The 15,869-nt window shown below is 44.9% G+C and overlaps 1 protein-coding gene across 18 annotated transcripts in view; it reads left to right on the top strand.

The window, feature by feature from the left end:
* The window catches only part of LOC6036908 (disco-interacting protein 2), a 179,581-nt gene that overhangs the window by 160,100 nt on the left and 3,612 nt on the right, over positions 1–15,869 (top strand). For 10 of the 18 annotated variants that reach the window (XM_038255690.1, XM_038255687.1, XM_038255693.1 and 7 more), the window contains 14 exons: positions 716–1,225; positions 4,146–4,274; positions 4,509–5,415; positions 8,301–9,256; positions 9,322–9,458; positions 9,519–10,077; positions 11,499–11,704; positions 12,452–12,917; positions 12,983–13,073; positions 13,135–13,297; positions 13,360–13,857; positions 13,919–14,155; positions 14,218–14,340; positions 14,410–14,641. In XM_038255690.1, coding sequence (XP_038111618.1) covers positions 716–1,225; positions 4,146–4,274; positions 4,509–5,415; positions 8,301–9,256; positions 9,322–9,458; positions 9,519–10,077; positions 11,499–11,704; positions 12,452–12,917; positions 12,983–13,073; positions 13,135–13,297; positions 13,360–13,857; positions 13,919–14,155; positions 14,218–14,340; positions 14,410–14,641 — 5,214 coding nt within the window. The remainder of the gene's footprint in view (positions 1–715; positions 1,226–4,145; positions 4,275–4,508; positions 5,416–8,300; positions 9,257–9,321; positions 9,459–9,518; positions 10,078–11,498; positions 11,705–12,451; positions 12,918–12,982; positions 13,074–13,134; positions 13,298–13,359; positions 13,858–13,918; positions 14,156–14,217; positions 14,341–14,409; positions 14,642–15,869) is intronic. The other 8 variants (XM_038255694.1, XM_038255684.1, XM_038255680.1 and 5 more) reach the window with 5 other exon arrangements.

The raw sequence follows: 15,869 nt of genomic DNA, 5'->3' as shown, positions 1-15,869 counted from the left end.
CCGGTATCTATAGTAGTGTAGTGGTGCTGCCGTAATTAATTCGCTCGGCGATACGGCAATTATCCGTTGTTTACGGTGATTTCAGACAGAAATTATAATATTTCTCGTGAGAACTGTCCGGATCTGACTGGCGGCTGTCTCTGGGCGGTTGGTGTTTAGTAGATGATCAGATTTTGCACTCGGGAATCATGGGAGTTACGCAAGAAGCATTTCACGCGCGTAATTAAGCGGCAATTGAAGATATAGTTAATAGTTGTATACTGCAAACAGTCGTCGTAATAACACTCAAGGTTGTGTCATTTAGTGTGTTTATAGGTAGTTTGAGGGCGGAATTCGCCGCGCTGGCACGCATTGAATTTTAATTTTCGCTAATGAAATCAGTTTACGGTGAAGGTCTCAACTCAAACTTTTGCTTCTTCATATTTTCACGCGAATTTCATTCCATGTTTTCCACACGTTTGTTCATTTTGTTTTTTTTCTTTCTCTCTTTCTTTTTTTGCATGCGCTGTGCGATTTGTTGTTGTGTTTTGTTTTCGTACACGGTTCATCACCAAACTACCCTTCTTACTGTGCACCATCACAAATTGGAAAAAAAAAACTACGCTCTCCAAAATTTACTGAACATAATTTCACGCGCAAAAATGCACACAAACACACACACCTTCGCATTTGTGCACCAAACCAAATTTCATACTGGTCGGACCACGTGCAACAGCTGCTGGACGGCCAGACGTGCATCCGGATGAGCTGCTGCTGCTCAGCAGCCGACATCACCTACTCTCGTCGACTACATCATCGGGATCGTCCTGCAGCGACCAGCAAATGCCGCCGCCGCCATTGCGAAAAGACGTGCCATCGCTATGTACCAACTTCGGTAACCTAGCCCTACACTCGCCGGCGATCGTGGCCGCCGCGGCCGCCCTAGCCAAATCCCCGTCCAAAACGACCCATATCGGGGGTCCAGCGGTGGTCGTCCATGACCCTCCCATAATCATGGAACCCGTGGTCATGCGACAAAAGACCCAAAATCCACAACAACAGCAGTATTTACGGCATCAGCCGCCGCAGGTGGTGGCCTCGGCGGCTGGCAATACGGTCCAACAGCCGCCACCACCGCTCGAAACCAATTTCGACCGAACAAGTAATGACCAAGCGCCCCCTTCCGGCGGCAACAATAGTAGAAATAATAGAAGAATCGGACGACACGAGAGTCGTTACACCAGTGGTAAAATGCAACTGTTTTTGATTTATTTTTCTGACCTTCTTTTTTTAATTCTTTTTCTGTGTTCTGTGATCTTCACCAAACAAAATTCTACTCTACCTCTGAATTGACTGACCTCGATCGCTCTCCTTCTCCTGTTCTTCTACTATGTCTCTGCTAACCTTCTAATGAAATAAGGTCTATTCCCTTACTAACAAAAGTGTCAGTTCTACACGAATCTGTGTATTCTTTTTACCTTTTATTCTTCTACAAAATCTCTCAAAATATTAAAAAATGTCTCTCAATATTTGTCAAGGCACAAATTCGAAAAGCATTTTAATAGCAAATCAGGGAAGTTTTCAGCGGAATCAACAACTAATCCGACCAACGTGAATATAAATCTTCTGATGGTTTTCCGTATTCTCAAGGGAAAGGAAAATAATCAAAATGGCGTCTAATATGGCGGATGAAATAGAACCAACAAGAAGTTATTTTATATGTTCAATAAATTGCCCAAATTAGACTAATGGCAAAACTCGAATGGTCCAGAAAGTATCAAAAATATCAGATCAATAAACTAAAAAAGTCAGACTTTTTTGCTGTATTTTTATTCAGCCGTCATTACAAATGTTGTCTCACAAATCTTATTCTTTCTGATTATTGAGCAGTTCTCATTTCACTTTAAAAGTATAAGACCATTTTTACAAACATTATGTCCTTTTTGAAGAACTTCCATTGCTTGAAAAACTAAAATTTAGCTCTTTTCAAACACACTAAAAAAGGAAGGATTGGAGTTTTAAAAAAATGTTCTATTTTTTATTTTTCAATCGGATCAATGTTTGGAAAGATTCAAAAACATTGAAGTTTAAAAATCGACTTTTCCGAAATTTTATAGAGTTACTTTGACTAACGATAAAACAAAATGGCTTTAGACATTATTCAATTTAATTCAATTCATGTTTATTTGTTGTTCTAATAAAAATACAATGTGCATGATTTATTTCAGAATGCAGAATTTGGAAATCCTTACAGCTACAAAAAATTATTCAGATACAATCATTGGATAAAATAAATTCCGTAATTTTCAGTTGATTCAGCGAGAGCAAAAAAAAACTCTTTAAAACAACTGCTATTTTTAGGCATTAGAAATTGATAAATTTTGTTAAATAAAATTAACAACACAACGAAAAATCGACTTGAGAACCGTAAAAAATAGAAAAAAATCAGATTCATTTGACTCGTCGAGTCTCGAAAAACTGAAAACTAACACGAAACACGATTTGCTTTTGAAACTTCTTTTCGATTTCGATCCTTGATTATAAGAGAGACACTATCAAATTCTCTCTCCGATAAAATTTCACTCTCAATTGTCACCACAAACTCTCTTCTTTCACTGGTGCAAAAACAAAAGAGAGAACAGGCAAAAAGTACAAATGTGACATTTTATCGGAGAGATTTTCCTAATCTTTAAGGAATTTGGTAACAACAACTGCAAATTTTCTTTTTATTAAAAAAAAAACAACTATAAACTGAAGAAATATGTTCTCCCAAATAACACAAATTACAACTACTAAGCATGGTGTTCAGCTTATTCGATGTTTTTCACACCCACAAATGTTGTGCATGTTTCACTTTGTTTTCCAATTTTGTAAATACACACACGCAAAAAAAAGACATCAAGGTAACGGTTCAAGATTTGCTGAAAATACACCGAACGTGACAGTTACACATGCATAATTTTGAATCGATAAATGTTTAATCAGAGCAGCAACGGCGTTGTTTATCACACTCATCTTCATCCATTTAGGGCCAGGGGTTCTCAATGTGTGTCTGTTTCCTTTGTACAATTTGAAAGTTCAACTTTCGAAATCAGCTAATGTTTATGTTGCTTGTACCGAGAGTTAATTGTTGATCCAATAAGACTTTGAGACTTGTAGACTTGAAGACTTGAAGACTTGAAGACTTGAAGACTTGAAGACCTGAAGACCTGAAGACTTGAAGACTTGAAGACTTGAAGACTTGAAGACTTGAAGACTTGAAGACTTGAAGACTTGAAGGCTTGATTAATTTTCTAATTTTTTGTTTGATTCGAAGATGTCAAATTGTAATAACATGGTTCAAGAAACTCTGGCTCTGCTTCACAACCTTCCTATCTTCACTCTAATAAACCAATAGATTTGCATAATTGACCATCAAGGCGTCGTCATCCAAACGATCGAGCCATTCGATCTGTCAATCTGTTCGATCGGCAGAGGCAGCACATTTTGCTTCAAACCAGCCAATCATCTCCTACGCAAACACTAACATGGCTAGACGACGCATAGAATTAGCCCTTGCTGTCGCGATCGTTCCAATCCGATCCTCGGACGGACAGGTCAAACAACATTTTTTGCTGTACCGTAAGAACACCAGCTTGTTTGCTGCGGCAGCTGGACATAGAAGGAGGGCTTAGTCAGTGCTAATGGATTTGTACGCATGCCAATAGTTTAACATGGCTCGAACATCATCAAATAAATCTTTGCGCTAAAGACAACTTCTTCTTCAAGTATTTCTAATACTTTCCAAATCTGGCGGAATCCTACACACAGAACCCCCGAAAGCTGTCCCAACTCGATGAATATGAGTGTGATCGACGAGGAATGATCTCCAAAAATAAGCTCCAGAATCGCGTTCTCGCTTAAAAAATGCAAATAATCACCATGAATCATCCATCAAAAACCACAACAGTGTCTGATTTGTTTGTTTTCTCTTCTTTTGCTTTCTCTCCCACAAAATCTCACAAACACAAAAAAACCGTACACCACCTTGCTCCATTGTGTGAATTCAATTGTGTGTGTGTGTGTCGCGCGTCACATCAATCATCGATCATGAATCATCCGTGGCACCTCAATCAATCACCAACACGCACACATCTAATCCACACCACGTGCGCGCGCGCCCGCAGAAGTGCGCCAGGAAGCTGTACAGCAAGCACTAGCTGCATTAAAAAATCGCCCCAAACCTAGCTTACCAATGCCATCCAAGCGCAGCTCCGTGCTCAATCGTAGTCCCGAGCGCGATCATGACGAATCAGGTAATTTCCTTGCGATCATCTCTCAAACTCAACAACACTCAGACTCCACTTCATGCTGCCTCGATCCCAATTCGGTCCGATCCTCCCGAAATCGAAAATGCTTGTTTGTTTTTGTGATTGTCCTTTAAGTTACTCTCTCTCTCGATGATCATGATCATGTCCTGTCCGGGTTCATCTCTTGATCGATCGTAATCGATCTCTGAACTAACCCCAATTCTTATCCGCCCCCACTAGATTCCAGCACGGAAGACGAGTCCATTCCGGAGGAGGGCATGATTGGCGGCCGGATATCGACGCCCGATCGGGACAACTACAACCTGCCCCGCGATCACATTCTGGGTCGGGAGCCGATGAAGCTGCCCTCAACCCGCGATCACCATCACTCGAGCCAGCAGAACAAGCAGCAAAGCCAACCGGCGCCGATCGAGCGACGACCTCCGCAGAGCATACCAACCCAAAATACCCAACATGCCACCCTGTCGGATACGTCGAGTGCGGGATCGCCGCCGGCCGCTCACCGGACGTACTACAACCAGAAGAACAGCTACGATATCACCGACATCTCCGAGTATCAGCAGAGGCCGTACGCCGCTCCGGATATTACCCAGTTCAGTGCCAACACGCGCCGCGGTGCCGATCGTGTCACGCGGTACGTCAATCTCGCGAATCAGGAGCCCGGAGATACCAGCACTGCCGGCCGGTGGAAGGTTTCGGCCAAGATCCAGCAGCTGCTGAACACGTTGAAGAGGCCAAAGCGGCGACCACTGCCGGAGTTCTACGAGGACAACGACATCGAGCTGGAAATCGCCGCCAACCCGAAGGATCCCAACGCGCCCAAACCCGAGGGTAGCCTCATGACCCCGGTCCAGGGTGAACAGCTGATCGTGCCCTCGGGACTGCCACGGACGCTGGAGGCGGCCCTGCAGCGGTACGGCACCAGCTCGTTCAAGGCCCCTATGGCGACGGTGCTGGACCCCAACGGGAAGATGACAACGACGCTGACCTACGGCAAGCTGTTGTCCCGAGCTCAAAAGATCGCGTACGCCCTCTCCACCAAAGTGTTCAGCAAGGGACCGGAACAGATATCGCTCAAACCGGGCGATCGCGTCGCGCTCGTCTACCCCAACAGTGACCCGCTGAGGTGAGTTCTAAATTTTTGTTCCAGCTCATTTGAGAATTTGTGGTTCTCTGGTTTTATTTTAAATATTGTTTTAGCACTTTTTAAATCATATTTTTTTAAGCATTGAAACATCTCAGCTGTTGAACTGCCCATGTTCGCATAAATGTCCCATATGCAAAAACAGCAAGCTGAGAAAAACGCATTTGAAGTTTGTCCCACACATAAGGCTACGTGTTAAGTTTTAGCGAAAAAACTGGATTTCCTCCTGATTTCTAGAACAAAGTACTGGATGTTATAGGCTCTTTTGAAAGAGCACACAATTTTGAACAAAACTGTATCAATAACTCGAAATCGATGAAAATGCATATGGGACATTTATGTGATCAGGGGCAGTGAAGGTCCTTCAAATGTTTTTTGCTAGAAGTGCCAGACTTTAAAAGATAGCTTCAGTAGAAACTCGATTATTCGAAGTCCTACACACTTAGATTTTTTTTACCAAATTCGGTAAAGTTTACCGAATTTTCAACTGCTGAACTGCCGTTCCACGCATAATTGTCCCATGTCAGTTTTGGACGATTTTGACTTTATGACATTTTTAAGTTTAGTTTGATATGTACTTTAAGAAAAACACATAAAATCTGGTACTTTGTTCGGAAACTCATTAAAAACACCAAGTCTGTTTGTCCAATCGTTAAACTTCTATACGCATAATTGTCCCGCCAAGTATTTTCTTACACGGAATCTTTAGTTTTACTAAGCATTACTTTTATGTCTTGTTTACCTGTTGTATAGCAAGAGAATCACAAATAAGGGTAATAAACTGCTAACTGGGCGATTTAGGACACATAGGGCGCATAGGAACCCACGGGACAATTATGCGTAGAAACACAGAAATCGGACGAAAAATTTCAATCGCGTTTTTCTCAGTTGCACTTTTTTGAACATGGGACAATTATGCGTAGAACGGCAGTGAATTCGGTTAAAAATATAAGTGTGTAAAAAAACCACTTGGATAATCGAATCATCAGATAATCAAATCAGATTTTGTGATTTGCCTTATTTTGCATCATTAAGCTTAAATATGAACCCAAAAAAGCTCTAAAGTGATTTTTGAATATGGTATCCAATATGGTGACCAATATGGCGGTGTTGGAATATTGAAAATATTCATTTGATAGAGTATCTGACCCGAATTTGTATGGAGACCCTACGAATAATTGAAGCTTCAGATATTCGAGTCTGTTTAGTAAAGTACAATGGTTCAATGTTATACTAATGACCTAAATCATCCAAGGACCCCCTGAATTTTGTCTTAAGGAGGTAATAAAGTATGACATACAAACTCGTTCTTTTTTGTCTGATAGTTTTCCAAACTCGCAAACAAAGCAAAGGTATGCAGGCCGACGTTTCTGCAAAAAAAAAAAAAAAAAAAAAAAAAAAAAAAAAAAAAAAAAAAACAGGCAAATTGTCAAAAAGTGCGAGTTTGTTTGTTTGTTTGTCAAAGTCTTATACCTCCTTCAGAGGCCACTAGCATAGCTTCAGCAAGTACAGTAATTGTTCGGTAACTGGACTGAGAACGTATCCCAGTTACCGAATGCTGCTTGCTAACTGGGCTGAACGAAAAATGCCGAGGGGACTATCAATGCATTATGTTTTTTATTTTAAAAAATATCAATAAAAGTTAGTTTAATTTATGTTCTGAGCCAATTTTTCAAGTTTCCTCAAATTGTGTCTTGAAATTTTACAAAAACTAGAAAAAAAAAGTTTTATTTATTACACTTGATTGTTGTATCCATTGACCCCTCGGTCATTTTGGTTTGTTTGGTTTTTTGACGTCTGTCTGCTTTTAAAGTGGGCTACAGCCCAGTTATCGAGCGCCCAGTTAAACAACGCCCAGTTACCGAACAAATACTGTATAATACTATTTCGTTGATTTGTTGGAAAGTTACAGGTCATTCAATGACCCGTGGACCTAAGATCTGATTGTCTACCATGGTAGTAGCCTAGAGGACCACACGCATAGCGTCAGCGAGGTTCTACGTGATCCGAAAATATCCCGACATTACGATCTTTGCGTCTACCACTGTATCAAGCAAGAGGTCAGCACAGATCGGGTGTTTGCTGCAGGAGTTCGAAGTACTTTGAGGCAGGAAAATGTTAACAGCCTCAGCAAATATAGTAAATTACTGATATATTGGGATGTCCTAGGTCATTCAAGGACTCCCCTCTATATAACTTTTATGTTATGTTTGGATGTTATGTACAAACTTCCTAATGTTATGTTCTGTATAGCATACTCTTATTATATGGCGAGTATCATAGAAATTATATCCTATGTGTTAATCTCCGTTAATATGTCGTCCTGGAATGACCTAAGATTTCTCATATTAGGTCATTCAAGGACGTCTTGAAGTTTAAACTAAGATAAATGAGTGCCATAAGCAAGATCGGTAGATTTTGACTCAACTACATACTCTCAAGGATTCTGCGAACTTGACAAATTGCTTTGTTCATAAGTTAGGTCCTAGGTCATTCAAGGGCTCCCTAGATTTGAGATATTTGTGTCCAATGCCGAAAAAATGAGGTGGTTTTCGACTTAGAGCAAATTGGTACAGCCTCAGAGATTATCGGGAGCGCAGAAACTTCTCTGATCGCTGTCTTGTTAATGCGGCAGGCTCAAAAAACGTAACTTCAGGGGGTCTTTGAATGACCTTAGTCCTAGGACATTCCAACGTGTAAATATTAGGTTGTTGTTGTTACTTTGGTAAGCCTTATTTTGCAAATCCCAGGTGTTTTAAAAACAAATCATTCTTGTTTTAGACAGTATTGGTTACACAGTTCACAGACAATTTTATGTAATAATTGATAATTCGTACAAAGACTAACCACCCCGTTACTCCTTCCAGTTTCCTGACCGCGTGGTACGGTTGCATGTTCCGCGGTCTGGTCCCGCTGCCGATCGAGCTACCTCTGTCCAGTTCGGACTCGCCGCCCCAGCAGGTGGGCTTCCTGCTAAGTTCCTGCGGCGTGCAGGTCGCGCTCACCTCCGAGGCGTGCCTCAAGGGTCTGCCCAAATCGTCCACCGGTGAGGTGGCCAAGCTCAAGGGGTGGCCCCGGTTGCACTGGTTCGTGACCGAGCACCTGCCCAAGGTCCCGAAGGACTTCAACACGAACAATAACCGCATCAGCGACGACTCGACCGCCTACATCGAGTACACCACGGACAAGGAGGGCAGCGTGATGGGCGTCACGGTGACCCGCCAGTCGATGATCAACCACTGCCGGGCGCTAACCATGGCCTGTCACTACACTGAGGGGGAGACGATCGTGTGCGTGCTGGACTTTAAGCGGGAAGTTGGCCTGTGGCACAGCATCCTGACGTCGGTGCTGAACGGGATGCACGTGCTGTTCATTCCGTACGCATTGATGAAGCTCAAACCTTCCTCGTGGATGCAGCTGATCACCAAGTACCGCGCCTCGTGCTGTCTGGTCAAGAGCCGCGATCTGCACTGGGGCCTGCTGGCGACCAAAGATCACAAGGAAATCTCGCTGGCGTCCCTGCGGATGCTGCTCGTGGCGGACGGTGCCAACCCGTGGTCGCTGTCCAGCTGTGACCAGTTCCTGAGCGTGTTCCAGTCGAAGGGTCTGCGGGCGGACGCGATCTGTCCGTGTGCGAGCAGCTCGGAGGTGTTTACGGTGTCGCTGCGACGACCGGGACGTTCTGCCGGAGGGTACAACCAGTCGGCCACGGGTCGCGGGGTGCTTTCGATGGCGGCTCTTTCGCATGGAGTCGTGCGGGTTGACAGTGAGGATTCGCTAACGTCGCTAACGCTGCAGGACTGCGGCCAGGTTATGCCGAGTGGTGAGTTGAGTGGTTTGGGAAGTCTTGTAGAACTGTTCTAATAATCCATTTTGATGCTTTTGCAGCTACAATGGTTGTGGTGAACGCTGAAGGTCCTCCGGTGCTATGCAAGACCGATCAGGTTGGTGAAATCTGCGTCACGTCCGGATCTACCGGGACAACCTACTACGGCTTGGACGGTATGACGAACTCTACGTTCAAGGTTTGTATTGATTCGATCGTCACTGGGGTCAGAGTCTAATTGTCCTTAATTCTACCGTAGGTCCTAGCGCTCAACGAGGCCCCACCGGCCAAGGAGGGTGAGGTGCAAACCCTTGGCAAGCCAATCAGCGAAGAGATGTACGTGCGCAGTGGACTGCTTGGCTTCCTGGGTCCGGGAGGTCTGGTGTTTGTGTGCGGATCCCGCGATGGCCTGATGACCGTTACGGGTCGCAAGCATAACGCCGACGACATCATCGCTACGGTGCTCGCGGTCGAACCGATGCGCTTCATCTACCGTGGCCGCATCGCCGTGTTTAGCATCAAGGTGCTCCGAGACGAGCGGGTCTGCGTGATCGCCGAACAGCGACCGGACTGCTCCGAGGAGGAGTCCTTCCAGTGGATGTCCCGGGTGCTGCAGGCGGTAGACTCGATCCACCAGGTCGGCATCTACTGTCTGGCGCTAGTTCCTCCGAACCATCTTCCGAAAACACCCCTCGGAGGAATCCACCTGACAGAGGCACGGCGGCGGTTCCTCGAAGGATCGCTCCATCCGGCGAACGTGCTCATGTGTCCGCATACGTGCGTCACGAACCTGCCCAAGCCGAGGGAACTTCACCACGGTATGTAGAGCTCCAGCGTGGCGTGTGAATGCTACCCATAAACTGCACCCCCGATATTATGTGTTTCCATTTCGTTTTGTGTTTTCTTGGTTTGGCTTCGTTCGCGAGAACGACTGTAACCGCTTGCTTCCGTTTGTAGAGTAGAGCACATGTGGATTTTCGTTGTTTTCACCGCAAAAACTAACACCGGTGCCGGGGGATTCCTTTCAAGGGTGTGTGTTTTCTTATTTTTTCAGTGTGACCCAAAAAATTCATAGAAAATGTTTACCATTTACAAAATTGCATTTTTTTCATTTTCCTCTTTGGCTCTTTCCGGGTGGCAAAAAATCCTATCAAATATCTACATTTTTTATGCAAAAAAAAACAATGTGTAAACAAGAGAATGCGAAAGAGAAGAAAAAAAATGCAATTTTGCAGGATTCGAGAAATCGAGAGAGTAACTCTCTTGCTCACTGTCTTATCAAGTGGTACAAGACTCTCTCTCTCTCTCCCTCTCTTTCTAAAAGAATGATGATTTCTGTTCCAAGGTCATTTGTTTTGGTCAGGACCTGTTTCAAAGCCAATATTCATAAAGAATTGCTTTTAAACAATCCCCAAAATTTGTGTAAACTTCTATTTTTATGTTTTTCTGCACCTGTTGAAACGAATCTCGTTGTGCCCAAGCAAAATCTAATGCAACGTTTGGCTTTAGTTTGTTCTCGGAATCGCACCTTTTTACTAACTGTATTTGTCTTACCCGAATCGGCTGTACTAATTGACATATTATTCGTTTCCATTAATTTCGTAATCTTTCATTTCCTCAAAATTAATATCATTGTTTTTCTCTCTTAATTTTCTTTTTAAATGCTGCTCTGCTCCTCACAAATACTAAAAAAAATCAAAATCTGCAAAACCGACACGTGTGTTTTGACGCAAATAACGTAAAATAATTTTCGAAACAAAAAAAAATCAAAAATGGTTCCACATCTCATCGTCACGACCACGACCCGCGTCGTCACCATTACCATCACCGATTGGCCGATTAACACCCTCATCAACATCCCCAAACCACCGTCATCATCGCCTAAAACTGTTTGGTTCTGGTATCCTTGCAAACTGTGAATAATAACCCTCAAAATGATAACAATTTTCACCCTCATCGTTATAATTTTAAATCCACTTCAAATTTTAAAACTATCACCAATTATTTAAACCAACAACACTGCCAAAAACACTAAATTTCTTAACACTCACAATCACCCACACAAAAAAAAAACACTTCACGCCACCTTCTTCACACACGCTCTCACACACATTTCACCCGCCAAAAAAAAATCACATTTCAAACTAAAAAAAAAATAACCACCCGTCTAACACCTCACCTCACCAACCCAACGTCGCAAAAACCCGCCAAATCCCGAACCGAACCAAACTAAATTCAGGTTCTATCCAACAACTTCAAATTTCCGGCACCACCCCGTCGTCGTCGACGTCGATCAATACGGCCGGCACTGGCACTGGTGGTCCGGGTCCTGCAGATGCGTCCGTCGGGCCGGCGTCGGTGATGGTCGGCAATCTGGTGCAGGGCAACCGGCTCGCTTCGGCCCAGGGCCGGGACATCGGACTGGCGGACGACAACGAGCGGAAGGTAAGTGTTAGGCGTTCAATTGGGAGAATTTATTATGCCTCAAATACGGACTTCAGCGTTAATTTAGGATATTATTTTGGAAAACTTATGTTTCCTCAAACAAATATTACCAGTAACTTTGTACTGAAACGTTTCGGTTTTGGTAGGAAGAGATTCGGATTTATGAAGAATTGTTGTTTAATCGTTGAAGTGCGTTGAGTAGTCTTCGCCGCTGATAAATGTCCGGCAAATCCGCTGCTGCGTCGCGTTTTCGTCTTCTGAACTTCATAGGAGAAGGTTCGGAGAATCCCCGTCGCCGTCGGATTTATGAAGAATTTATGTTGAATCGTTGAAGTGCGTTGAGACCGCGCCAGCAGGTCGCAGTTGTTTTTACTCTTGCTTTCTGAATTCACTACTCACTCGCTGCTTTGTCAGCTCGACAACTTACTTGTTCAAGGATAAAAACAAACTTCCCGTTCATAAATCTTTTTATATTACCAACTGCCTTTTTCACTGAATTAAGAAAACAAGTGAAGAAAACGTGCAAAATTATCGTTGACAGAACGAGCCCATTGGGTTTGCTGCTTTCTCTTTGATGACAGGGCTACTGCGATGAACGCCTCTCTGAGAATTTTCAATGACAGATGGTGTACACTCAAAATTTGTTTTACCTAAATTCGCGTTGCGTTTTAGTTTAAAATGATTAACTTTAAACCGTAATCAAAATTACGGCTGAGTTGCTGAACTTAATAACCCCAATTCCCGCAGCACCAACTCATAACGGGCGTGCTCCGATGGCGGGCCAACTCCTCGCCCGACCACGTGCTCTACACGCTGCTCAACTCGAAGGGTGCGGTCGCCAAGACGCTGACCTGCTCGGAGCTGCACAAGCGCGCCGAAAAGATCGCCGCCCTGCTGCAGGAGCGCGGCAAGGTGAACCCGGGCGACCACGTGGCGCTCATCTTCCCGCCCGGGCTGGACCTGATCTGCGCCTTCTACGGGTGTCTGTACCTGGGCGCGATCCCGGTCACGATACGGCCGCCCCACCCGCAGAACCTCATCACCACCCTGCCCACCGTGCGGATGATCGTGGACGTGAGCAAGAGCAACATCGTCCTCTCGATCCAGAGCATCATCAAGCTGCTCAAGTCGCGCGAGGCGGCCACCTCGATCGACCCCAAGAGCTGGCCCCTCATCCTGGACATCGAGGACAACCCGAAGCGGAAGCTAGCTGGTAAGGAAGCTTAGTTTTTTGGGTGAAGATCGCGCAAGATCTGATCAACGCTCTTCTCGTTACAGCCATTGCCAACAGTACCCTGGATTCGACCGCCTATTTGGACTTTAGTGTCTCGACCTGTGGACGGTTGAGCGGAGTCATCATTACACATCGGTTAGTTGATCGCGCTCTGGTTTAGCTTTTAGGTTATTTCTTAACAATCATTCTTCAACAGATCTCTGTCGAGCTTGTGTGCCAGCTTGAAACTAGCCTGTGAATTGTACCCTAGTCGCCACGTCGCCCTCTGTCTGGACCCGTACTGCGGGCTGGGCTTCTCGATGTGGACACTGATCAGCGTGTACAGCGGCCATCACTCGATCCTGATAGCACCGTACGAGGTAGGTTGACTGATCTGAGGATCTTGATCGAGGAGGTACTAAAAAAAGATCTCCGCTTGCAGGTCGAAGCCAACCCGAGCTTGTGGCTGAGTACGCTATCGCAGTACCGCGTGCGGGACACGTTCTGCTCGTACGGAGTGATCGAGCTGTGCACGAAGGCGCTGAGCAATTCGATCCAGATGCTCAAGCAGCGCAACGTCAACCTGGGTTGTGTGCGGACGTGCGTCGTGGTCGCCGAGGAGCGACCCCGCGTCCAGCTTACACAGCAGTTCTGCAAGCTGTTCCAGGCGTTGGGACTGAACACGCGATGCGTGTCCACCTCGTTCGGATGTCGCGTCAACCCGGCGATCTGCGTGCAAGGTGCTAGCTCGGCCGAGAGCGCTCAGGTTTACGTGGATCTGCGAGCACTGCGCAACAACCGGGTCGCACTGGTTGAGCGAGGTGCTCCGAACTCGCTGTGCTTGGTCGAGTCCGGCAAGCTGCTGCCGGGCGTGAAGGTGATCATCGCCAATCCGGACTCCAAGGGTCAGTGCGGCGATTCCCATTTGGGAGAGATTTGGGTAAGTTTCAAGTCTGACTTCTTCCGATCAGTTCAACCAACAACTCCCCCTCTTCCACCAGGTCCAATCGCCCCACAACTCAAACGGCTACTTCACGATCTACGGCGACGAGACGGACTACAACGACCACTTCACGGCCAAGCTCGTCACCGGGTGCAGCATCAGCGAGTCGTGGGCCCGCACCGGCTATCTGGGCTTCCTGCGGCGCACCGAATGCTCCCAGGCCGGCTCGATACTGGACGAGACGACGCCGAGCATCGCGAGCCGCGACTCGGACACCGAGTCGATCCACTCTCAGGTAATTGGCTCGAGACTTCCGACACGATCAAGTTTATTCAACCCACCCCACTTTCTTCACAGGGTCACAACACGCTCAACTCCACGACGAGCTCGAACGCGGCCAACACCACAATTGCTGCCGGCGTCAGCGGAAACGACCAGGAGTTGCACGACGCGGTCTACATTGTGGGCGCTTTGGATGAGGTACTACCAAGAAGATCTTCAACCCAACCCTTTTTCCTAACCCCACACCCCCCCTTTCTCTTTCCCTAGGTCATCACCCTGCGGGGCATGTACTACCATCCGATCGACATCGAGAACTCGGTGCTGCGGTGCCACAAGAAGATCGCCGAGTGTGCGGTGTTTACGTGGACGAACCTGCTCGTGGTGGTGGTCGAGCTGGACGGGAACGAGTCGGAGGCGCTCGATCTGGTGCCGCTGGTGACGAACACGGTGCTCGAGGAGCACCAGCTCATCGTCGGGGTGGTCGTGGTGGTGGATCCGGGTAAGTTAATCGTCGGGTCGAGTGATTTGAAGTTTGTCAGGGTTAAATTTTACCATCAGCATTAGCATAATGAGAGCATAAAAGTCCTTATAATAAATGTTCGAAAAACTTCAAAATTGTCTATACCAGTTTCTACATACTAGAATACCAATCTTTTGAAAAAAATCCGAGTTGCATCTTTCTGTATTCTTTTTTTATTTGGTATATTTAGACTACAATTCAATATTTTGCATATTAGGCCATTGCAAATATTTTTCAAAGTTTATTTCACCTCCGGAGTCAATATGGCGGACTTTCCCGTATCCCCTTAAAGTCGTTAAATTATTTTAAAACTATTTTCCTTGAAGTTTCGAAACCTTCCTTCAATTTTTCTATGTTTTTATATTCAACTTTTAGTTTCCTTTAAAAAAAACTTTTGCTCGATTTTTTTTATTTATTTGTTTATTTTTAAAGTCAAAATGAGGGAGCAATAAAACCTCAATATAAAACTCGTATTGGCTAAAATTCTCATGATCTGGGTGCTGAAAAGACAGCATGCGTAACGTGATTTTCGAATGCTCCCTACTGCTCCTCACTACTACAACTGCACCACAGCTGTAAACATAAAAAAAGTAGAAGGCTATGTTCAAGCTCAAGCGTGACATATTTTTTGCTGCTGAAGTGACTTGTTTTGAAACATTTTGGATCTGTTGAGTTTTTGCCGAAAATTTAAGTGCTTCACGCTTTTTTTTGTTCGTAGACTAAACGATGGGCGGCTAAAAGAGTTCTTTTTTGTTTTCCACGTGACGAGAAATTGCGTCAGAAGTGGGTGAAATTTTGTGAATCAGAAGAGGAATCGAATGAAAGTTCCGAGATTATGTATCTTTGATGCGCAGCGATAATATCGGAGTAAGATTATTCAATATTATTTGGCGGGTGCCATTCAAAATTAAATATTAGCGATTGCCAATCTTGATTTCAACCCCCTTCTTAAGATTTGTTGACTAAGAATATCTCAAATATAAATTAATTATAAAATCAAAATAAATTACCTATAGATCGATTACAATACTTCCCACTTCATGGTACCATTTTGCGAACAGTAAATTGGTTCCGCTTTGACAGTTCTAAATTGAGGCCGCTTTGCGAACTATCGAGGTTTTTAAGCGAAGATGGCGTTCGAATGGTGAACGCCCGAAATGTCAAAATCACGCAGTGGTACCAACATTACGGAACAAGTGTGCCATGG

The sequence above is a fragment of the Culex quinquefasciatus genome, chromosome 2 (assembly GCF_015732765.1).
Source record: "Culex quinquefasciatus strain JHB chromosome 2, VPISU_Cqui_1.0_pri_paternal, whole genome shotgun sequence".
Lineage (NCBI taxonomy): Eukaryota > Metazoa > Arthropoda > Insecta > Diptera > Culicidae > Culex > Culex quinquefasciatus.
The sequence above is the reverse complement of the archived record's forward strand: the minus strand, read 5'-3'. Positions and strand labels throughout refer to the sequence as shown.